Raw genomic sequence first — 24,679 nt, forward strand, 5'->3', positions numbered from 1 at the left:
CACTAATTTTGATTTACATTTTTGAACTTCAGAGCATTTTAGGTCTCTGACTTTCATAGCATTTAGAATGTCCGAATTCATCCATGGTTCCGATCGGGCTTTAACCCTGGTGGTTCTCATGGGGGCTATACTGTCAATAATATTTAGGAATTTGGTTTTGAAACCTAGCCATGCCTCCTCAACCTGTGTGCTTTTTAGTTCATCTAACCAGTCTTGATTCTCCAGTTTATGGTTTAAGGCCTCACTAGAATAGGATTTAAGGGATCTAGTGGTTACAGTTTTATGACCGCCAGCCTTGGGTTTATGTTTTTTACGAGTGCAAAAGATCATGTAATGATCACTTAGACCATGTAATTCCATGCAATTTACCGGATCGCTGTATGTCTGAACGGTAGCCTGAACATTGCCTGGTCTGTCTCCTTTCACAGCTGTCCTGCATCGCGCAACCAGCAGGGCAGAACGCCCAAGAACTGCCCCAGACTCTGAATATTGCTACTGCTAAATATAATTCCACAACTGGACACTACTTAATTTCCAATCATAGTGGAGGTATGATTAGCCTACGGTACATGTGGGAAAACTAGGGTTAGGGTTAGGTGCTACGTCAACTTGGTACATGCTGGCATGTCTAACCCTAACCCTAATCATAACCCTAACCGTAGCACCCTAGCACCTAACCCTAACCCTAGTTTTCCCACATGTACAGTATTAATCTGCAGTTCCACAACTGGACACTACTTAATTTCCAATCATAGTGGAGGTATGATATATGACAGAAATGTATATATATATATAAATCAGGACGACTGCCAATGGCCCCTGGCCTGAGATACATTACTCTTCCTGCTACAACTGGTGAATTTATGATTCACTTGCTTAGTCAAATGCATCGATTGTAAGTCACTTTGGAATACGATGCCAAAAATTTAAATAATAAAGTGCGTGTGTGTGTGTGTGTGTGTGTGTGTGTGTGTGTGTGTGTGTGTGTGTGTGTGTGTGTGTGTGTGTGTGTGTGTAATGTATGCGTGCATGCCTGTGCACGTCGATTCTGACAGGGTCCTTTAGGTTCGGTTTTTACCGGAAACAGATATTCAAATCATGAATTAACAGTGTATTAGTAGTGTATCTACTGTTCCTCTTTCTTATTGGATTGCTACACGGAGGATTATGTTGTGTGTGTGTGTAGCCTACGGGATTACGAATAGGGACAGTGTGTGAACATTGTATATCGTTCGTTCGCCCTCGGCGATGAGTTTTTTATGGTTCAAACCCGTGCTTCTTTCACGTCACAATATTATTCTACATAGCGGGTTCACATCTGCGTGCGTCTGTAGTGCGTCTATTCCAAGAAGCGTCATTCATCAACAAGCAACATTTTAGCACAACAATCCAAGGAGAATGGCTGACGTCCTGCAACTGATTAAAATTGGAATCGCAATGAAAATGCAACCCAATAACTCGGCTGTGTTCTTCAAATCAGACGGAGCGAGATTCGGCCAAACCCGGACTATAAAACTGCTAACGGGATCAAAGTATAACTTTGAGGTCGTTATAAAGCCCGGGGCTGCAGAGGCCACGTAAGTATTAGTAGTAGTATAGTAGTACATTTTCAGTCGTCGAAATGCGATGTGATTTGTGCATTCTTTTATGCACACTCCAAAATCATCCATGGTTTTAGACTGACAGCATTATTAGATTCACACGTATCTATAGCCTACTCTTCGTCAATGCACAATCACAACATTCAGGTCTATTTGCAAAAATACAGTAGTGTGAGCGTTAATATCGTCGACAAAATGTTGGACATGTTGGACATTCCGTGCGTTTCGTGAGAGCCCTCTCGGATTGCCGGATTGCGTCGAGAAACAGAAGGCGCGTCCAGATTGCGCGGCTCAAATCCAGTAGCGATTAGTACTCTATTTGTAACAGCGCCTGAGACTTTTGCAACCCCTTTTGCAGTCTCATAAAACCCCTTGATAACAACGTTTATTCAACTATACAACTCTATGCAACTCTATGCATCCAACAGAAAATGTTTAAACAAACACACACTTACTTTAAGAACTGTGTAGCTAAAAAGTTGGTTAAGGTTTTTATGTAACCACCTTTCCCCAAACCTCTTATTTCTTCATTATGCCAAAAGAAAATAGCCACTTTTGGCAGCGAACATGTTTAATACAAGTAGGCCTATGAGTAGACACACCAGAGACACCTAATCAGCTCATACTTTTCGTTAGAGAGATAGCATCTGCAAAATTAAAATGTTATTTATTGTCTGCAACTGGTGTGGGAAGGATTGTAAGAATCTGTCACACCATATGTGTCAGTGTGTGCTTTCATGATTAAGATTAATCCATTGATATCCTTTTTGTTTAAGTGTGCAACATATATGTTAATATCAACATTGATGAATTAATCTTGTCTGGGTTCAATAATGGTCGGTCATATCATCATGGTCGGTCATATCGACCTGGATTTGAACCCAGGTCTCTGCGGAGAGGTCAAATGCAGGTGAAGTGTAGCAGGGAAGGTTCGGTGTAGTACGCTTAATAATGTAACGTGGTCCCTGAGCCAAGGCCAAAGCTTTATATTTAGCTTTATGGATGTATTGAAACAGTCGGACGCAGTTCAATACAGATCAGTCACAGATATAATAGAATATATAAGACACGGTTCTGCAAACGCTGAAAATAATACTAATGACTCTTTTGTTGTGGTCCTGTCCTCAGTGCCATGAGTATAGGTGGAGTGACCTTCCCCATGGAGCAGACATCTAAAGACCCCCAGTCCGTGGTCTACACAGGGGTGTATGACACAGAGGGAGTGGCACACACCAAGAGTGGTGAAAGACAGCCCGTCCAAATAAGCATACAGGTAATAAACCAACATATGGGTGACAAACATGTTACAAAGAGAAGACAAAATGTGCAGCTAGTAGGGGTGTAATGGTTCACGTATTCATACCGAAAATCTTCGGTACGGGTCTTTCGGACAACGAATACAGCCTTGTACTTTAATCTCAGGTGCTACGTTTGTAAATTTGCTCTGAGAACATCACAGGTACAGAGATAAAACAGAGTGAAATGCAAACCCAGCTCCCCATGGCATTTTATTTATTTATTTAACCTTTATTTATACAGGTAAAAAACACATTGAGCCGCAAGGGCTCATTTTCAAGTGTGACCTGTTCACAGGCATACAACATCCACCACAAACAAATACAATACAAAACCTGGCCTACATAGTCTAAAACTAAACTAAAAACTACATAGTCTAAAACTAGTCTAAAATAGTCTAAAATAATCTAAACTTTCCGTCAATATAGACTAAAACTAAATTAAAACTACATAGTCTAAAACTAAAACTGGTCTAAAACAGTCTAAGAGAATCTAAAACTACAAAAACCTAAAACTAGACAGCTAAAGAGCTAGGGACAGGGAGGGTTATTAGTAGGTTGCAGCTGGTTGCAGCAGTATTGACAGACTTTATTTTATTTAAGAAAAACCCCTGTTTGTTCAGTAAACCACTGTTTAATAATTAAACCAAAAAAACACGATTATATGTTTTGGGATCATTTTTACCTGGCTATACCGAAAACGTACCGAACCGTGAATTAAAAAACGAGGTACGTACCGAACCAAAACTTTTGTGAACCGTTACACCCCTAGCAGCTAGAAGTGTGTGAAAAAGCATGGAGCACAAGGAAATCCGAATGCATCTGATTTTGATTATCTTGACACTTATATGTTCTAATATTCAATATAAAATGTAATTCAATTTCAATTCAGGAAGAGATTAAAAAAAAAAAAAAAAAAAAACAGTTTAGTTTTGAAATAATTGAGAATGAATGCCCTATTTGAAATCATTCAATTGTAATTTATTTCAATTCAATTCAACTGACCCAACCCTTATTGGAATGAAGATACTGTATGTGGTTAATAATCACAAACAATGATTTTTAGAGTGAACTATCCCTTTAAAGCCCGGCAGTGACTGTGTCTGTGTTGATCTCTCAGTTCACAGAGGCTGGCCTGTTTGAGACAGTATGGCAGGTGAAGTACTACAACTATAAAAAGAGGGACCACTGTCAGTGGGGCAACAGCTTCAACAGTATTGAATATGAGTGCAAGCCCAGCGAGACGCGCACACTTATGTGGGTCAACAAGGAGATGTTCATCTGACGGAGAAATGGAGCATCAGAAGATTACATCAAGAATTTAGAAATAACTTTCTTCTGATGTGAATCTTCCAGGCCAACAAGTGGACTGTCCCATTGTGGAAGATTTTTTGTGGAAGATTTGCCAGAAATTGTCCAGAAATTGCACCATTGTTCAGAAAGGGAGTACACCTCTCCATGTCCATGAGCATAACCACATTTTGCCAAAGTTTGTTAGCCTAATTATTGTCTGGTTTAATGAGGCAAGTAATTGATTGATGATGTTATATCATATGTGTATTATAACCACACAGTCAACAGAAAAGATTTGATCATTTATAAAATTACCAATTCAACTTCCATAGTGTACCTTTAAAGGCTCTGCATATCATGAAGAGGCCCTACTTTCTGTGGTACTGTTCTTTTGTGTCATCTGCTAAGCCTCAAGTGTATTCAGTCACTATGATGGCAGTACGTTCTTTGTAAACCCTTTGTGTGTCATATACATATATGTTACTGTACATGTGGGAATACGGTACATGTGGGAAAACTAGGGTTAGGGTTAGGTGCTATGTCGATTTGGTCCATGCTGGCATGTCTAACCCTAACCCTAATCCTATCCCTATCCCTAACCCTACCCCTAACCTTAACCGTAGCACACTAGCACCTAACCCTAACCCTAGTTTTCCCACATGTACTGTGTTCCCACATGTACCATAACATAATATATAACATATGTTAATATGGTGTAATGTATGATGTATATTTATAGTAAGATTTTTTCTCTAGTGTTTTTGTTTGGTGAAAACTGAATCCCATGTCTTGTCTTTCTACCTCTACAGAGTACAAGCAAGCAGTAGGCTTTAAGGCATACATGTGTTTAGAAAGATTTGACAAAATATTTTTGACAAATGATTGTATTGTTTAGACCCATTCATCATATTTGTGAACTGGGCATACTTGTTTGTGATTTTTCTTATTTGTCTCTTTTATAATCTTGGTGAACCAATTATGCAAGAAATGATCTAAAGATTGCTGCATTTTTGTCAAATGAAAAGCATTATTTAGTTTGGTTTAAAACTAGATTTTCTACTACCAAATAACTGCAATATATTTTGAAAAACATATCATTTATTTTGACATGCAACTATGAACTTTGATAACACTGTGAACTAGTTATGTTTTGTATTGTATTGTTAATCAATAATATTGTATTGTACATTTTTTTGTGGAGGTATTTGAATAGTAAATATTTTTGGGATGACTACGGTTTGATTTTTTAAATTTAAAATGAATGCAAAGAAACAGCATCAGTAGATTTTTGATTACTCACTGAGGCAGAAAGGAGTGGTAGGGTAGTGGAAGGATCTGGGTCTCAAGTTAAATAGATAGTTTCATTTCAAAGTACTGTAACACGCAGCCCGAGAGGTGACATGGACTGAGTCTTTGTTTTTGTTTAGGTTTAATCTATCCAAATAATCATGAATTATTTAAGAATGCGCACGATTCAAATATATAAAAAGGTCTGCATTCCTAAGTCTATTCACTGTATCACCAAAACAACAGTAGGCTATAGAAGGAAATAGTTCAAATAATACTGTGCTCAACACAATCCACCATACATTTCCTTTTGGGTGTGATGGTGGATAGTAATATTCCATCAATTGGGGTAAAAAGAGAATAGGAGCATGTTAACATTCATAGTTTCTAGTTTTAAGTTGAACATTGAACAAGTGATGATGATCAAAATGTTGAGACGCGATAAGCTCCATCTGTTGGCTGTGTGAGATGAGACCAGTTGAACGGAAGAGCTGACAGCTTGAGTAGCCCGTGTCTGCAGAGGCGGAGAACCAGTTTGGGACCGCGGTCCTAAATCTGCTGTTGGCTGGTGCTCTGGCTCTGCAGACACATAGTAGTATTGGACAGCTTTAGTGGTCAATGCTGGTGGCTCTGTTCAGAGGCCTTGGCTCCAAAGTGAGAGGCACTCCAAAACGAGCCGTAGGGGTAGGGAATCGGGATTGATTAGTAGGTGTATCACATGTTAGGTTTGTAAAGGTATAGGTTTGTATATCTGAACAACCAGTGAACTAAGTGCTTTCAAATCTCTTATCCAGTACATAGCACAAGTGAACAGCAGGTGCGGACCCCTACACGAGGTCCCTCCCTGTTCCTATGATGCATTACCTAGATTCTTGTCCCTTTAGCCTACTAAGTTGACGATTTTTCTTGATAACATTTTGGTTTCTTCCCATGCACACGAGGCCTATTCTAGGCCCTGGTCTGTAGGCTAGAGGTTATGAGCAACTCATGCATTTAGGAGTTGGGGGACGGAGGCGATCCCAGGTAGGATAACCCATACATACCCAGCCATCACCTTGTCTTGAGATGTCTTAAGATGTCTTAATTAACCAAAATAAGACATTTTGTCTGTCAAGATGTTTTTAAGTCGTCTTAAGACCTAACCTGAAGACATGCACTCATGCACTCACTTAAGACATGGAGCATAGCGCGCACTGCACATCATTCACCACTGGGGGGTGCACATACGCAAACAGACATTGAGCAGGTTGGAGAAATGGCCATGGAGTCCCCGGATGTACCGTAATGCACCTCCCCCATTGCCTCTCTTTCTCTCTCTCTCCACTCCCATGCACCCCTCCCCTCCACCAACTCCTCTGCTTTACTGACCCCTCCCGACGGGTGTCCCTGCTATGCCACTGCAGTGAACTGTCTTTTAAGAGAGAAGAGCTGGTCAAAACCCATCGCATTGCAAGACCCCCCGATCATCACGAGCGCAGTGTTTTTCTGCACCCTTTTCTACGTCTCTCCTTGTTGACCGTCTCTGCGCGAGCGTATTTTGCAATCATCCAACCGGCAAGATGGTAAGCAAGCGACTCTTTTGCACTCGTCCAGCTAAAGCAGATAAACATACAGTGTGGATTGCAAATGTCTTTGCAAATATGTGTGCATGCATGATAAAGGTTTGCAAACAAGGTTTGTTGTGGAATTGAGACGTTATATCATCTGAGTTTTAGGAGACGAGACAGAGCGAGCCCAGCCCCAGCGAGGAGGAAATGATTTCGTGTGCCAATTTTATTTTAATAGAATGCAAAGGCCAATAGGGAGTAGTCTATGGCCTAGATCTGTCCTGCTATCCCCGTAACACCCTGCACTATTATGCACTTTTTAGTTAATCCAAGAGCAGGTAAACTCTGGGCTATCAATAACCTATATAGGTTAGGCTTATAGGTTGAAACGGTGCGATCCAGTCAGGATATCAGCAGATCTGATCAGGGAGCTGTCACTATTGTAACATGGGATTTCCTTTAATGTTTGTGAAGACAGAGCAACACTGACTATGGATCAGGTTTATAAATTGCACGTACCTGTATTCTAGATGGCATTGGCAACCACCAGAGTAGCCTATAGCCACACAGTGTACCATACATGACAGAAGCCCTGGAGAAGGGAATAATCTGCAATGTTGCAACATTGTTTCAGTTCAGATCTCATTTTAAGACACAATGTGTCTGTCTAGCTTGCTGACAATCTGCACATCACCCATCAAGAATGAATGGATCTATATTTGGCCAGGAACTTGATGGATGAGGTGCTGGCTTCTCCTGTGGTGATAAGTCAATTCCCTTGACTTATTGATCCATATGCATCGGTCTGTAGGCGAATAGCACACCACCAAGGCCTGTCAGAAAGTATATTATGGCCCGATTATTGGTGGTGGGTGGGGGACAGCGCCACAGTTGCTTGAGCATTTAGCAGAATGGTTTGATACAGAGACATTATGCTGCCTAGCAATCAAGCACCACCCACATACATTTTTTTATGTAAAAGAGATAAAAGCCATATTGGATCACCAGCAAGTCATGATGATGTACACCTTTGGAAGCACCAACCCACTCAATTATGCACACATGGTCATATCTATCCGTTGTATTGTAGCCACCATCTACTGTCGATTTTAGTGGTGGCACAAGTAGATATCTTGGAATTACCAAGATTCAGGATTTGAAAAAGAAAAGTGTAGCTAAAGAGCAGCACTGAGCAAGAGTCTGTCTTAAGGATGATATTTTATATTTGTTTAAAAAACATCAATGCTGATAGATAAAGCATATCCTTAGAAGTATGTAGCTTGATTGATTGATTGAAAACTTTATTAGAAGATTTGCAGAAGTAGGTACATGAAAGTACATATTACATACAAGGTCAACTAACAGGATAAAAACCCAAGAAAGCCACTGGCTTATTTCAATTGGGGTCCTTGATTCTCAATTCATCGTTACATGTAAGACAGACAAAAAAACTAGTACTATCTACAAGATAATACAGACAAATAACTATTACTATCTACAAGATAAACATACATCCATCATGGGAAGAACAATACAACAAAACATAAGGTATGTACAGCGGGTAGGACAGGTGGGGACATACACCACAGGTGGGGGCGGGGGACAAAACACAAAGTATGTACAGTGGGTAGTTCGGGTCTTTTAATCTGATTTTTGATTTAGAGGGTCCAGTTACGGATTGCAGCCTCCTGTAAATGTTTTTTGGTAACGGTATTGAAACCTCTCCTTTGTAAGTATCGGGGAGGACTAGCGAGGGCGTATTTAGCCTGCTGAGATGTGGCTTATTGTTTTCATATTTGTACCTAATCTATAAACATTTTGCCCTTTCCCTTTTGGCAATGTTGTCAAGGTTGGGAGTTGTCTAAAACAGATGTACTGTGCTGAGACAAGAGACGAGGTCCCGTTAGTGGGGCCAAAGTAGGCTAACGCTTCGAATGCATGTAGCTAATGGCATTGATATTACAAAACAAATCATTAAGAGCATACTCGAATCATTAAGCCCCCAACACATTACCATATGGCTTTTCCTGATAGCTCAACCTGAGACCTCTAGTATATCACACACATACAGCCCTACAATTATCTTCCCACTGCACTGTTGTTGTTGTGTTCCAGCTGCTTGTTTTTCTCACACACACACACACACACACACGCACACGCACACACACACACACACACACACACACACACACACACACACACACACACACACACACACACACACACACAGCCACTTATGAATCCAGCTGGATTCTACAAACAAACTTGTTCAATGGTCTGACTTACTGAACTTGCAACAGGTGATATGAACCCCCCAATTGAGTGTTGCAGTAATGTTCAGCCTCTGTGAGGTCTGTTGGATTGGAGCCGCTAGTCACACATTTATAATGATGCTGTCCCATATATAGACTATACACTCAGAATATAGCTGATTAATCCTGACTTACAAGAGTGTTTGACACATCAAGTCTGTAGGATAGTGATTCACAGTCGAGGATATCCTGGGTAGTGCCTCTCTTTGAAGTCACAAACCCGTGACTTTAAGTGTTCGCAATGATTTCGTACTCATTTTGACACATTTGTTGTTTTCCACCAATTTTGTGTGTCTCCTAATCAGTGCTATTTTTTTAAATTCCTGATTTTATTAAGCCTATAAAACATTGTTGATCGGTCTCACCTCATTGATGCCTGTAGGGTAATGAATGAAGACTGTATATAGGGGAGACCTTTCATGTATTTTAGGGTGGATGTCAGGGAAAGGTTGTTTTAATAGCAATTATAGAGAGCTGGCCTCAATAGATCTCATTATAACATGCATCATTATATCATATTGTTATTATTATTATTATTGGTTCCCAAAAAAAGAACGAAACAATATTGGTTCAGTTCCACATCGGTTCCAGTCGAAACAGGAGCATATTTAATGTTTTAGTAATGACATGAAAATAAATTGTTAATCAGATTGTTAATCATGTAAAACGCGTGTTGTGTGCGAGCACTAATTGATTCTGAATGAAGCATACATTATTGATGAGCAAACACAGAGTCTCTCTGGCTCTCTCTCTCTTCCAGCCTATATTCTGTACTCTTTATCATAAGAGCCATAATCAAGACTTGCACTAAAATGTATCCAGTTTATTTACAGGAAAAGAAAACAAGTGTTATTTCGGACACAACCAGCCACAACGCTGACCTGACTGAGGCCTTTATTTAGTAACTCTGTAATCCTAAACACTAAATCCCCTTTGCTGTAAGTCCTTACCTCTCAAGAACTGAAGCTAAACAACAGAGCTCTCTAACCACAGGTGTTACAAAGTGACACACTTTTGACATTTTTCTTCTTCGAATAGGACTGTCACTACGTAAGACGGAAAGTGAGATGTATGTAACCCCCCCCCAAAAAAGAACTAAGTCCGCAATGGGCGTGGAGATCAGGAAAAGTCAAATGCTAATGCTAATGCTAATGCTAATACACCCCCAGGCTAATCCCATGCAACCTCTTGCTCTTCGCTGCTCTTAAAAAAAAAGTCCTGAGGTAAGTCTGCCTCCCAGAGGTGGTAGCCCTACACACACGCCCTGGAATGTGATGCATGCGATTCCATGTGTGTTTCTAAAAAGACTAGGAGTGACTTAAGTGTTTCTGAAGTATACACGGATTAACACAGACCTCCATTTGCATTTGGTTCAGTAACTGCCTTGTGTTTGAAGGAGCTATCCTATGTCACCTTGACACCCCCCTCTTTTAAACGAGGTATGGGTTCTCATGCATTCTATTATCTTTCCTCGAAGTCCCTTTTAGGTCTTCATATCTCACAAGGATGGATTTGTTCAAGCGTTAGGGTGGCAGCCTCGCTGTCACACGTTATATTAAGTTGCCGCTATACCTGTAGTTACTCTGTGATTACACCAGTAACAATGTCGTAACCTTCTGTAACATAGTACATTGGTCATTTATTTATAATTGCATCGTAATGGAGTTGAGCAGTTTGTTATTACAGAATTTGAGTAAGGACTCGATTATAATGTTACTACGCAGGTATAGGGCTCTGAAGCATATTGTCAGAATGTACTTTACTGAACTTGCATCTGGTTTTAAGACGAAAATCCCCAATTTTTGCATTATATTTTCAGGTTTTGACTAACTAGTTTCACTAATCAGTATCACTATTTACGGCACAAGGTTCTCTGGCAGTATAGTTTGATATGGCTTTGAAAAGGTGTCTGTGGAGTGTGTCTGTGTCTCCTTACTGTAGCTGTCAGTATTCATGTTCACTAGTTTCATCTCCACCTCCACCATTGTACTGGTGTGCTTTCCTGACCAGGTCTTCCACGAAAAATAGATTTTAATCTCAAGGGATCTCCTGGTTAAATAAAGATGAAAAAAAACAACAACAAAAAAACAGATCCATCTCGTTTGTTCCTTGATGGAGCTGGGATTATCCCGGCCAGATGCTTGCGGACCACGGGCATCTCTTTCAGCCAGACAGAACCACCCCCCTCTAGACCAGGGAACTCCCCCCACTGGCTCCCACGTGATCCCCAGGCTCTCTCCATGATTACATTGAGGACAGGGAACTCTGCAGCATCGGACGGGATGCCAGGGTGGAGAGGTGGCTGCGGATGTTGCTGTTGTACTGCAGCCAATACCGGATCCCCCTCCTACCCCCCATCTCAGTGAGTGGATGATACATTCCCGTGAGCGCCATCTATTACGACAACAAGGAGCAGGGGAAACTGCGTTGGTCAATGGATGAAATTAAAGTATTTGACTGCTTAGCGAAATGTTATCGTACTTATTTACGAATACAAAATTAAAACTAGCAGGGTCAGTTGAAGCAAATTTAGATACTTCAGGATTGAGGATTTACATTTATGTTGGGCAATATCAGACCACTTGCTTATTTAGGCTAATTCTTAAAATGGCTGAATTCGAAATGTCCTCAACCTTGGAAACTAGGCTAGTTCTTGTAAGTGTTGGCCTGTTTCAAAGTGGTGGTTCCCCACGGATTTTGATTCTGAAAACAGCATGGGAGTTCCTCAACAGAACGAGGGCTTTTTTAAGAATAGGTCAATTCAAGACAAATGGTAAATCCAATGTGTGGAGAACTTCTCCTTTCTGTTGTAGAATTTAAGTATATTAGACCATCATTCTGGCTATCTGCAGGATGCTGGCCCTCAACCAAGAGGAGCCCAAGCCTACATGCCTTGTCTTGTCATTCTAAAACTCCAGATAAACTACCATCACACCAGTAGCCTGCATCCATCATACCTACACCACTTATACACAACTGTGAGAGATGAGTAAAGGCTCTCATTCTTCCCAGTAATAGTGAGGAGGGCATTGTGGGATATGAAAACGAGGGGATGTCAGTTTCACCACAGATTGGCCCTATTGATGGTTGGGTTTGCCATCAGATGTTAGCTGCTGCTGCATACTAGAGAACGCTTTTGAAATACTAATGTAGGAATCAGTAATGATTGCTCTCTTTAAGTTTCTGTTGGTTTCATCCTATCATACTAATACTATCATACTGTCTACTAATATTGTGGCAATATCCCACCATGTGGATTTGAACATTAAAAAGCCGCAACTGCAGATGATGTGCCTTTCAACAATCCTTTGGAGATTTTTAGTTGAAAATACACCTGCTACTTCAATAACGGGAAACCTCATTCTGAGATGGTATTAGTGGCAGACGCTAGCAACAGAGAGAGAGACACTGCAGCAGTACAGTAACTGCAACTGTTTCCACCTTTTTCGGAAAGTAGAGCAACAGGAGAAGAAAGCCTGGTAGTGAGAGGCAGAGCTGTCAAAGTGTAAACATGGTTTCCTTTAATCCTGACGAATTACTGATATTTATTTACCCATCCTTTTTTTTCCTACTACTTCATTCCTGCATTTGGGTATGGTCCATATACAAACATACATAGCTGATCTCTTTTCTTTGTGTTCTTCCATGCAAGAGATGAGGACATAACTAGGCCTCTGTGTGTTTTCTACTCTGCTTACTTAAGAGGAGTTATGCAGTGTCTTGTGACGTAACCAACAATCCCAGGCCACTCCTCAGCCACGAGGCTAGAGAACCCATCCCTAGTGTTTGACCTATGAGATCTACTTTGAGATCTACCTGTTTAAAAGTACTGGGTAACTCTTATCCCACCTATACCTTCTTCATAATGCAAGCACATGATGTACAACCTACTATACACTGATGAGCCCAAAACATTATGACCACTGACAGGTGATGTGAATAACATTGATTGATTATCTTGTTACAATGGCAGCTGTGAAGGAGTGGATTATATTAGGCAGCAAGTGAACAGTCAGTTCTTGAAGTCGACGCATGGCCGTAACATGCGTTGTTATGGCCAGATGACTGGGTCAGAGCATCTCTGAAACGCAAGGCGTTGTGGTGTGCTCCTAAAGCAGTGGCGAGTACCTACCGACAGTGGTCCGAGGAGGGACAAACCACAAACCCGGCGACAGGGTGGGCGCCCAAGGTTCATCGATGCGTGAGGGGCAACGAAGGCTATCCTGTCTGGTCCGAACCAACAGAAGGTCTACTGTAGCAGTCACAGAAAACCAAACCAGTCACTGAAAATGTTAACGGTGGTCACGGGAGGAAGTGTCACAACACACAGTGCATCGCACCCTGCTGTGCGTGTCGCTGTGAGGCTGCAGGCCGGTCAGAGTGCCTGTGATGACCCCTGACCCCCTGTGAAGTGTTCACAGTGTTGCCCTGGCCTCCATATTCTCCAGATCACAATCTGATTGAGCATCTGTGGGATGTCGTGAGCTTAGAATTATAAGGTTCTATCTCCGTTCAGGGTAGTTCAGAGACATTCCATTATGTTTTGTGAGATGGAACCTTTGTATTTTATTAATTACTAACTAAAAAAATTAAACATTTGAAAAATAACACCACACAGGCATTAATGAACACCTAATGGATCAGATTATGTAAAAAAACTCAATTTTGACAAAAATTGAGATAGAACCTTATAATTCTAACGTCACGATGTGCTGGACCGACAAGTCCGGTCCTCGGCAGCTCCACCTCGCAACTTTACAGGACTTGAAGGATCTGCTGCTAATGTTCTGGTGCCAGATAGTGATACCATGCCAGATAGTGATACCACAGGACATAGTGGTCTTGTAGAGTCCGTGCCTTGCGGGTCGGCACTGTCCACGGACCGGGGATAGTGGTGGTCTAGTGGATAGTGAGTTGGACTTGGGATCGGAAGGTTGTGAGTTCAAATCCCGCCTGAAGCCACACCACTACTAGTGTGCCCTTGGGTAAGGCACTTAGCCCTCAGTTACTCCAGGGGGAATGTCCCTGTAATTCGTAATTGTAAGTCGCTTTGGATAAAAGCGTCTGCTAAATGGCAAAATTAAAATTATTAAAATTACCGACACATATTAGGCAGGTGGTCATAATGTTATGGCTCATCAGTGTATGCTTTGCATAAAGCATTATAATGCTTGATAGAGAGTAGGGAACTTTGTCTTGGTTGGTCCAATTTATATGGGACCCATTTATAGGATACTGAGTACATGTTCCAAAACTGTTAAATGATAATAGCCTTTTTTCAATTGTTAGGAACATGATTCCTCGTGTGTTCCTCTCCTCCGGCCTCCCTCGCTTCAGAATTTTAATGCGTGTTTCTAACCATTAGGAAAAGGCTAATGTCTTTAGGTCTAGCTCTAGAATAGTTAACAGACATATCGCCTACATGGCGTGGGGGCCGCATCTCTGCAGCAAACAACATCCCAAAGGTTCCCTATACAACAGGTTATTCTATCAACATTGGTGGTGAATGCAAAGGCTGCAAATGTATCTCACTCTTTCCTTCCCTCTCTCTCTTTTTTATAGGGAAATGAAGCAAGTTACCCCATGGAAATGTGCACACATTGTAAGTATTTCGATTTGTTTTACTGTCCTTGTTCTGAACATCATTAAGTATCTACGGTAGATGCTCAATTCTCAATAAAATGGCACGAAAGGTTGCTTTGACTCACTTGCAGACAAGCTAGTGAAGGGGGTACCGAGGGTTATATTTCACTCTTGGTGCTATAATTGCTTGGTGCTAAACAAAAGTATCTTGCTTTAAAATGTGATGAAATGTGTCATGTTTAACTTTGTACCAGGTTAGGTTTGCTTCTTTTCACTTAGATCTTAGACTTAGATTAATTGTAAAAAGGCATTTTGACTAGGGGTGCCCAAATGTTTGCACCCCACTGTAAATGGCCATTTTTAGACCTGTGCAGCACCATGAGGTCATCAGCAAAAACACTTAAAAATGACTAATAAAGTTGACCGCTTAGTCAGTTCGCCCTCCTTTCCCTTCAGTATTTCTTTTTCACGCTTTCCACCCCCCTCCACTTTCCCAACACACCTCCCTCCCCCTCTCTCTCTCTCTGGAGTACAGTACTGATCTCCTAATCCAGCTAGCTGTTAGGGGAAGGAGTTCCTTTCCATGCTAAATATTCCCCTCCCTTCTCAGAGCATAAAGGTCAACCCCAGGACCGTAAGGGAGCCTCTCTTTATTTTTAGGTGTGATATGCAGTTTTACTCCTATTTTTAGTGGCTCTGCTTTATTTTACCTATTTATTTTTAGTCTAGATACTCATGATCAGCTCAACAGTTTTGTCTCTCGTGGCGATACTCTTCTCTTCTCTTCTCTACTCTTAGTTGCTTACTGTTTTGAGCATGATTAGTATCTACTTCATAGAGAATGAATCCGTTTCTGCAACGTCTAATGATGACCTTCAAGCTTGAAAGGTTCCTCCCCCATAAAGGGCATCCCAATGACCTTTCTGTGTTACTGCCAGCTCTCAGAAAGGTCCGCCCCAGTGTTTCAACCCACCCTAACATACTTGAGGCACCACCCGACGATGAAAGAATGCGCTTACTTGAGGCCAGTCTTGGGGGGAGGCCAGTCTTGGGGGGTAGGGGGGGGGCGGGGCGGGTGGGGGGGACGACACTCAGCCCTACCTGCACTCAGCCCTACCTGCCTCTCTCTGGCAGTAGGCAAAAACAGAGCTCCCCAAGATCTCTCTACATCCAGGGGAGGCTCAAACTGCATGAGGACATGCAGGAGATAAACAGGTGCTTGACCCTGACCCAAGGGGGGACTTCACCAGTCTGGGATATTTCCAGCTTTGCAAGCTCCTCCTCCTCTCTCTCTCTCTCTCTCTCTCTTCCTTTCTCTCTCTCTCTCTCTCTCCCTCTCCGTGGCACAGCTGTTCACCTACTCAACAGCCTTCGACAGGCAGGCATCATCCCTTGAGGAATTAACCTTGGTCTGTTACAGTCACACGCACACACTCACTGTCCGCCACCTCTACAACCAGGAACGACGGTCTACCTGTCGTATCGTGCTCCGCCTAATCAACCGATAACCAGTTAAACATTCTTCATATAGATTCAGTATGTGGCTTTTCAGTGTGGAGGTCCAAGCAAAATGGCCTGTTTGTGAGTGTGTAATGTAATGAGATGCACACGCACGCACGCACACACACACACACACACACACACACACACACACACACGCACACACAGTAGCCCACAGAAGCGCCTGAAACCATCTCGGGCCTGTCTGCAGCCTCCAAAAATAGTAAATAAACTTTGGCCCGTGGTTCCTTGTTGCTAGGGGTTTCCCGGAGGGCGGGAGCCCGTGCGGCAGTAGTGGAGGGGAGGGGCTTCTCATCACAACACGGCTATAAATACAAAACCGCCTTCCCCAGCCCTCAGCCTGGTAATGGGAAATGGACTGCACTTATATAGCGCCTTGTTCCAAAGCACTTTTCGACGGCCTCTCGTCCACCCATTTACACAAAACATTCACACACCGATGGCGGCAAGCTACCATGCAAGGCGCCGGCCCGCTCATTGGGAGCAATTTGGGGTGTCGGGAGTCTTGCCAAAGGACAATGTGGCCAGACGGGGGGTTCGAACCGCCGATCTGCCGACCTTGCGATCATTAGACGCCGGCGGGACGCCGAACAGAACGCTGCCAGCATCGTCCTTGCATGGCCGGACCAGTGCAATCTTGCTAACGCACAAACGCCTAGCGGTACCTCCCCACCCACTGGCCTAGATGAGAGAGAGAGAGAGAGAGAGAGCGATAGAGAGGGAAATCAAAGGAAACCCCTGAGTTGCACAATGTCTCGGAGCCAATAGGGGTCAGAGGTCAGTCTGCCGGCTGGCCCTGTGCCTGGCCTCGCAGACACGACGGGGAAGACACCTGCTCCCACAGGGAGGGACCTTTCAACCTAGACTTCTCCCTTCATTTCACTGGAAGTCTGTTCCTCTGTGATGTATTGTGCACCCTATACAGAGATGCAGCATGGCTTCCTACATGTGAATTAACACATACCCTCTTACCCTGTTGTGTCCTACGCACAACAAATCCCTTTCCGGTAGCAGCACTCTAGTATGCTGCTCTCTCCAATATCCACCACCATCCTCAAGTCTGTAGGCTGCACTAGAATCCCTCCACCCTCATTGGCTCAATAAAAAAACATTATGCTAATGTGTGGGTGTTAGTCTCACAGTGTAATTACTGAGCTGTACAGTGAACGATCTCTTGTTTATCCACCCTCACCTTTTATTGTTGTGTGTGCGTGTGTGCGCATGTAGGCAGTAATTATCACCAACCAACCGCAATTATCTCTACTGGATTCCACTGCACTGTATGACAAGTGTCAAAACGTCACCGTGCCGCTAGTATTAAAACAGTGGTTGAGAGGGAAAAATGTGAAGAAAAATTGTGACACCAAATATCTAATCTATCTAGTTTAGTTTTTTTAAACTCTTGAAATTAGAAGCATGTTATAAAATGTCAACTCCACCATTCTGACTCTGAATTATTGCGTCGCATTTTCATTCTGCCTCTCTGTGGGCTGTGTAACTGTCTGGACATTAAGCCAAGACTGATTGATTCTCTTTTGTAATAACGTGTTTGTAATAACGTGTATAACCCTTGCATGAGTGTAGGACTATGGTGTTCATTTTTCTGTCCATTTGTCCTACAGATTTTCTTCCTCTCTGACATATAAAAGCTGTGAGTGTGTGTGTGTGGGGGGGGGGGGGGGGGGGCTAGTTTGGGGGGTTAGCAGGTTCCTGTTGCTTAGTAACACTGTTGAGGGTGCATACAGCATTTATGAACAAATGGTTTTCCCTGCGGCAGAGTATACGAGATCATCATGATCGTCTCACAGTCAAAAAGGATCTCCCTTAAAGCAAGGGCTGTCATTGGTATATTTCAGTGGCAAAGCCCAAGTATAGAGCATTTTTGTAATAATTGACTGACTGTATTCAATATTATGTGGCATTGTATGATGTGGCATTGTAGTGGCTTAACCTAGCCTATGTATCAAACTAGTAAATATGTGCTAGTGTGACAGACTGAGTTCGAGATAAATCATTAACTAGAGAAGCCCATCTTTCTTAATGGCAAACCACTGACTGTGGTGCCACGTACCTCTACACGGTCCATGTCATTCCAGTCTTGGCTAGGCTAGTTCTTTAAAAAAGAATGCACAATGTGTCGCTTTACAAATAAACAGTACGGTAGGCTACATTTCCTTCCTCAATGAAGACTCCTGTTCTTAGTACAGGCTGTAATCAACTACGCTTGTGTCATCTGGCCTTGAACAGGAAGTGTGGCCGATAAGGAAGTGTAAGTGTTGTGTGTATATAGTCAGTCCAATAGCATGCGCAGCACTCGTAGCTCCCGCCTAGTAGGGTTGTTACTGTTATCCAGGCTGAGGGCCTTCTAGTGATTTTATTGGAACACATGGATGCTCATGTGTGAACACACACACACACACACACACACTAACACACACATTTGTATTGCATATTACATTTCCAATCACATACTGTAATGCACAAAAGAAATACTTTTGGCATCACTATGCGTCACACATCTAGTGCCTAGTACTATCTAAGAAATCAACCCTAAGAACATAAGGGAAAGACAGATTGCGTAAGACTAATTTATTCCTCAGAGTCATGAAAAAACACGGAGAAAATCTGCTGTTGGAGTGCCTGCGGCCACAGCTGTCTCTCTATCCGTCCACCACCACGCAAACACAATCATCCCTTCATTTTCTGATTAGTCATCGGACTAATGTACGATGGCACCGTCCAACCCTCAAACCCAAAATGCACAACATAGGCGGTGGAGGATGAGTCTTTCTCGTTCTCTCTCGCTTACTCTCTTTTATCCAGCTATTCCGGCTCTGCAACAGCTCTTTCTTTCTCTCCCTGCTTCTCTCTCCGTTAATCCTCCTGTCCTCTCGCTATCTTTCTGTGCTGTCCTCTCTTTCTTAATCACATTCTCTGTTGATCTCTCTCTGTCTAATATGTACCCATATGTTCATTCATTTGACTTTGTCTTTCCCACATACCTTGTTACTCATTCTTTCTCGCTTCGTTTCAGCTTGCAAAGCATTTTCTTTTTCCCTCTCTCCTCTCTCTCTCTCTCTCTATTTCTCTCTCTCTCTGTTAGGTTTGTCTAAAGATTAATCGCAATATCTTTCCGTAGTACAGATTAGCGCGTGGGGCGGCAGACCGGATCAAGTGATTGAGTGTGTGAATGAGATTATAAAGTAGTTAGTAAGTGGCTATGTTACCTCATGGCATTGTGAGAGGACAAGAACTAGAGGGGTCTGTAATGGCAGGAGCTCGCAGCGCACAGGGAAAGCGTCTCTTAGGTAGAGCTGTGCATGCGGATATCAAGGGGCATAGCAGCAAATGTAAGTACCGTCGCTGAGGAGTTTGTCCAGTGTTGATATAGTCAACTCATTTGGACTTTTCTTTTTTTACTAGGTCTTTACTAGGTTCCATGCCTGCTAACAATATCACGCGACACACTTTGCGTTTGTAAATGTTATTGTGTATAGTATGTATGTAAGAATAATTATGTATACGCATGCAATCAAGTATGTGTATATATTCCTGCATTTACGTATGTAAGTAAGTTAGTGTATGTAAGTAAGTTCGTCCCTCTCTCTTCTCTCCTCTCCAGTCGATGCTGATGAGATTAAGAGGCTAGGGAAGAGGTTTAAGAAACTCGACCTAGATAACTCTGGCTCGCTGAGCGTGGAGGAGTTCATGTCCCTGCCGGAGTTGCAGCAGAACCCGCTGGTGCAGAGGGTCATCGACATATTCGACACGGACGGGAACGGAGAGGTGGACTTCAAAGGTACAAGTCCAAACGTGCTTATTTCCACCGCAGCGTTGGGATATTATCCAATCGTCCTCAGTGACGGATAATGGTTTTAATCTGTAATTGGTTTATGGGATTGTAATTGCTTGAGTGGACAGTCCTAGGATTATGTTGCAAGCAAAAAAGGGGCTACATTACATATCTCACTTTAGGTACTAAGCCTTTTAGTTGTTGTTGTTGTTGTAGAAGACCAATACTTGTCTAGTGAAACGTTGTAGTCATTTAGCACGTTCCAAAGTCCTTCAGACGTACTCTTACTCGTTCGAGAGTGAACAAACACTTCAGCCCAGTTTCTGGTTAAGTCAAGGCCAAAATGGGACATGTGACATACATGCTAAACAGCCCCATTGTCCTCCTGCATGATTTTCACCATTCATCCCATTGCATTAACAAAAGGGTCTTGATAACCTGGGGAAAGAGGTTAGGTGGCCTCTGTGGCCTGAGGGATCGCTCTCTAGGAGTCCGAGCTAGGGCACATTCATCTCAGTTTTAGCTTTGTGCACATTGAGAGATTTCGTCTTGAATTTAAAGCGAATATTATTCATCTTAGCCTGTTCAAAGTGCATCGCTAGACTTAGCTGTGAGCTATTGGCCATGTGTTAGTATCTTTCTGACTTGCCCGAGAGATTTTAAAATAGGTCTAAATGACATACTGTAGAGGAACATTTGAGGAAATGTCTCTAAATCATCTCTTCTCCCTCAGAGTTCATCGAAGGCGTCTCACAGTTCAGTGTCAAAGGGGACAAGGAGCAGAAGCTACGATGTAAGTTGAGCTTTCAGTCTACAGCATCTGCGTCTTCTCTCTGGCATATAAGGTGTTCAATGAAATACATCTGTGGGGGCTATTGATCATTGATCATCCTAGCTACCTCACTGTACATAGCTCATAACTGTATATAGCCCATAACTGTATATACCTCTAAACTAAACTGATGTTTACAATACTACCTCTGCACATACTGTATATTGCATAGTCACCTATCACTACCATTCTTGTTCTATGTATGTCTTGGCCTTATATCACTATTTGCACTTTTGGTTGGATGCTAAACTGCATTTCGTCGTATAGTACTTGTACTCTGCGATGACAATAAAGTTGAATCTAATCTAATTTAATCAAACCCCTCCATGTCTGGGGCGACTGTGGCTCAGGAGGTAGAGCCACCGTCTAATGATTGCAAGTTCGGCAGTTCAATCCCCGGCTGGCCACGTGTTGAGGTGTCCTTGGGCAAGACACTGAACCCCAAATTGCTCCCAAAGAGCGGGGCGCCTTGCAGCGCCTTGCATGGTAGCTTGCCGCCATTGGTGTGTGAATGTGCGCGTGAATGAGTGAATGAGAGGCCATTGTAATTGTAAAGCGCTTTGGAATAAGGCCGCTATATAAGTGCGGCCCGTTTACGTCTCTGTTTGTCCCAATGTCCAGTCGCCTTCCGGATCTACGACATGGACAAGGACGGATACATCTCCAACGGCGAGCTGTTCCAGGTGCTGAAGATGATGGTGGGCAACAACCTGAAGGACACGCAGCTGCAGCAGATCGTCGACAAGACCATCATCAACGCCGACAAGGACGGGGACGGCAGGATATCCTTCGAAGAGTTCTGTGCAGTAAGTGTGCGTGTCCTTTGTCTGGAGACAACGCCCGGAACACAGGTGTCACTCATCTTTTGGTTGACGAAGCTATTTCAGTGAAGGCAAAATGTCAGTAGGGCAGAATGTTGACCCAGCTGACTCCCACCAAAACTGACCATATCTCTTTACACATCTCTGATACATGACATGACAAACCCTGCTGCTACACTCTGAAACATATCCATCCTTGACAAACCCTGCTACACTCTGAAACATATCCATCCATGACAAACCCTGCTGCTACACTCTGAAACATATCCATCCTTGACAAACCCTGCTGCTACACTCTGAAACATATCCATCCATGACAAACCCTGCTGCTACACTCTGAAACATATCCATCCTTGACAAACCCTGCTGCTACACTCTGAAACATATCCATCCTTGACTAACCCTGCTGCTACACTCTGAAACATATCCATCCTTGACAAACCCTGCTGCTACACTCTGAAACATATCCATCCATGACAAACCCTGATACACTCTGAAACATATCCATCCTTGACCATCACCACTTATTATTCTGACAGACAAACCCCCATATGACACAATGTATCTCAGGAGCTTGAGCTACAATGCTCTGTTCTTGTGGAGCATATGTTCAAGATTGCTCTGAATTTTGGTTCCTGTGTGATTACTTTTGGAAAGAAAAAAAAAAAAAGCTTGAAAAGACCCAAGGTTGAGTTGAAGGGATTGTGTGACATGTGTACTCACTACAGAAGCTGAGAGAGCATTATGAAACGGATATAAACCGAGGGGGTAGTAGTAGGAGGGATGATGATAGCATGATTTTCTGGGTCCACTGATATCTTAGACAAATGATTTTCTATTCCCATTCTGAGGGCACAGCCACTGCTGAGGACATAGTCACCGAGGCTATGGTGTTTCAGATAATGTAGCTATCCCAAAAGGATCCATTAAAACCATTGTTTGTTCTTACCCTCTTCTTCTACCCTCTTCTCCCCTCCCAGGTTGTAGGTGGCCTTGACATACACAAAAAAATGGTGGTGGATGTGTAAGCGCTCCTCCCCTCCACCTACCTTACCCCTCGACACTCGCTCTCTTCTCCGTTTCTGAAGATCTGCTCAAGACGTCTGGCAAACGGCGTCTCCGTGTATCTCAATAGAAGCATTCTCTCTGTGAAGCCACTTTTTTCGAAACCCACGAGCCTAGTGACGTCAACTTTGAAGTGTATATTGAACTCTGATTCTCTCCATAACGCGGTTGTAGTTGCACTTCAAGAGACTGAAGGACATCAATTCTCGTTTTCCAAGAGCATCTCATTGGGTGGAGGAGGGGGTAAAAGGGGGAAAGTTGGCTGTTTATATTCTGTTAAAAAAAAAATCGTTTTTTTTTTTTAATTGTCGTTATTTTTTTATATTTATTTTTTCTTGTCTTTTTTTTTTTTTATATATACACAAGTATATCCATGACTCTCGTGGGGGGAAATGTGCAGTAGGTTGAGGTGTTCCTTAATATACTTGATTTCAGTACAACTCAAATGTAGGGTATGAAGTGCCAACCAGAACATATCCAGAAACCAGTTCACGTTATCTACCATCACTGTCATTTTTTGGAGAACTGGTTTGTGATACGTCAAAACTCTGCATGATGACCGAGATTAGATGCAAATTTCATTCTCAAATGTCCTGATGTTTTTTTCCTTCTTTACACTTGGTGTAAACTGGTTGGATCAGATGGATTAGCTACCAATCACATTTAACATACAACAATACAATTCTTCTTTTTTTTTTAAGAATGATGGAATGTTTTATTTAAATATGTTTATATTGTTGGAGATTATTCTGTTTCTTCTCAGACTTTCTGGGGGGTAAACCGTAGAGTACAGTTAGATGCCAAGAAAGTGATGTCTTTGCAAACTAACGTGTGGTTTACGTTAATGACACGAATTGACGTCGTAACTGTGTGCATCCACGAGACAATCCCAGAATGCAGTTGCAGTATAGCTCATCACTCACTTTAAAACAAGTTCTATTAAAGTCATGAAGCGCATTATTAATGTATTTGTATATTATTACATTTTGAACCGAGGTTAGATTTAGCGGATCATCCTAAGAGCTCAAGCTGATAATGATATACTTTGAGAGAGAATATATACATAGCATCTTACATTCAGAGACTTATCTGCAGGCAGCATTGCATTTTTAACCAATATACTGTATGTATATTAGGTCATCAATGTTTGCTCATCTTCCTAAACAGTATCACGGTGGGGTGCAATACAGGGCCGATTTATAGGTAGTGCAACGGAATTACTTTGAAACTTTTACATGTTAGCATGTTGCGCAAAGGGATATATATTGTACATTTAGAGTTTTCAAAAGTTGGCTTCTTCTTCTTCCTATTTTCTATCATGATCACCTCACGCGGGAGGCGTCCTAACTATTCCCACCGTAGTTGGGGTAGACCACGCCAACTTCTGGAATATGTAGGGGTGTTTCTTTTTTCATTTCTCAAACACAAACACAATCACTGACACTGTAAGAATAGGCGCGCGTTCCAGGGCCCACAGGGTGACCGTTGGCCCGCGGCACACTCGGCGCCGCCGAGTTGCATACAGAGATGGGTAACCTATATCTAATCGTGCACCCCGTGTTACGTCACAAGCTAAAATCCAATGGGGTTGCGGAAGAACAAGATACAGAGAACACCCCTACATATTCCAGAAGTTGGCGTGGCGTGGGCGTGGTGTGGTGTGGGCGGGGTCTACCCCAACTACGGTGGGAATCGTTAGGACGCATCAGGGAGACCACACACTTTGGGC

General features: G+C 42.6%; 2 protein-coding genes across 3 annotated transcripts; both read left to right on the top strand.

Moving 5' to 3' along the window:
* Positions 1-1,398: 1,398 nt before the first annotated feature.
* cnrip1b (cannabinoid receptor interacting protein 1b) lies at positions 1,399-4,181 on the top strand (the record flags this gene model as incomplete). Its single annotated transcript, XM_080548785.1, has 3 exons — positions 1,399-1,577; positions 2,730-2,874; positions 4,017-4,181. The coding sequence occupies 3 exons, from the start codon at positions 1,399-1,401 to the stop codon at positions 4,179-4,181; spliced, it is 489 nt and encodes a 162-aa protein (XP_080404911.1).
* A 2,728-nt stretch (positions 4,182-6,909) lies between these two features.
* LOC308174098 (calcineurin subunit B type 1) lies at positions 6,910-23,162 on the top strand. 2 transcript variants are annotated; one of them, XM_080549152.1, is made up of 6 exons: positions 6,910-7,038; positions 14,898-14,937; positions 20,062-20,238; positions 20,966-21,025; positions 21,686-21,876; positions 22,866-23,162. In XM_080549152.1, the coding sequence occupies exons 1-6, from the start codon at positions 7,036-7,038 to the stop codon at positions 22,911-22,913; spliced, it is 519 nt and encodes a 172-aa protein (XP_080405278.1). In that variant the 5' UTR covers positions 6,910-7,035; the 3' UTR covers positions 22,914-23,162. The 2 variants fall into 2 exon arrangements, with proteins under 2 accessions (XP_080405278.1, XP_080405279.1); XM_080549153.1 differs by having other exon boundaries at positions 21,686-21,870.
* The last annotated feature ends 1,517 nt before the right edge of the window (positions 23,163-24,679 follow it).

The sequence above is a fragment of the Nansenia antarctica genome, assembly GCF_963989245.1.
Source record: "Nansenia antarctica genome assembly, chromosome: 19".
Lineage (NCBI taxonomy): Eukaryota > Metazoa > Chordata > Actinopteri > Argentiniformes > Microstomatidae > Nansenia > Nansenia antarctica.

Coding starts and splice junctions, on each gene's coding strand:
- LOC308174098 (XM_080549152.1), top strand. Junction 14,938..20,061: donor CATGGAAATGTGCACACATT/GTAAGTATTTCG, acceptor TCTCCTCTCCAG/TCGATGCTGATGAGATTAAG. Junction 21,877..22,865: donor AAGAGTTCTGTGCAGTAAGT/GTGCGTGTCCTT, acceptor CTCCCCTCCCAG/GTTGTAGGTGGCCTTGACAT.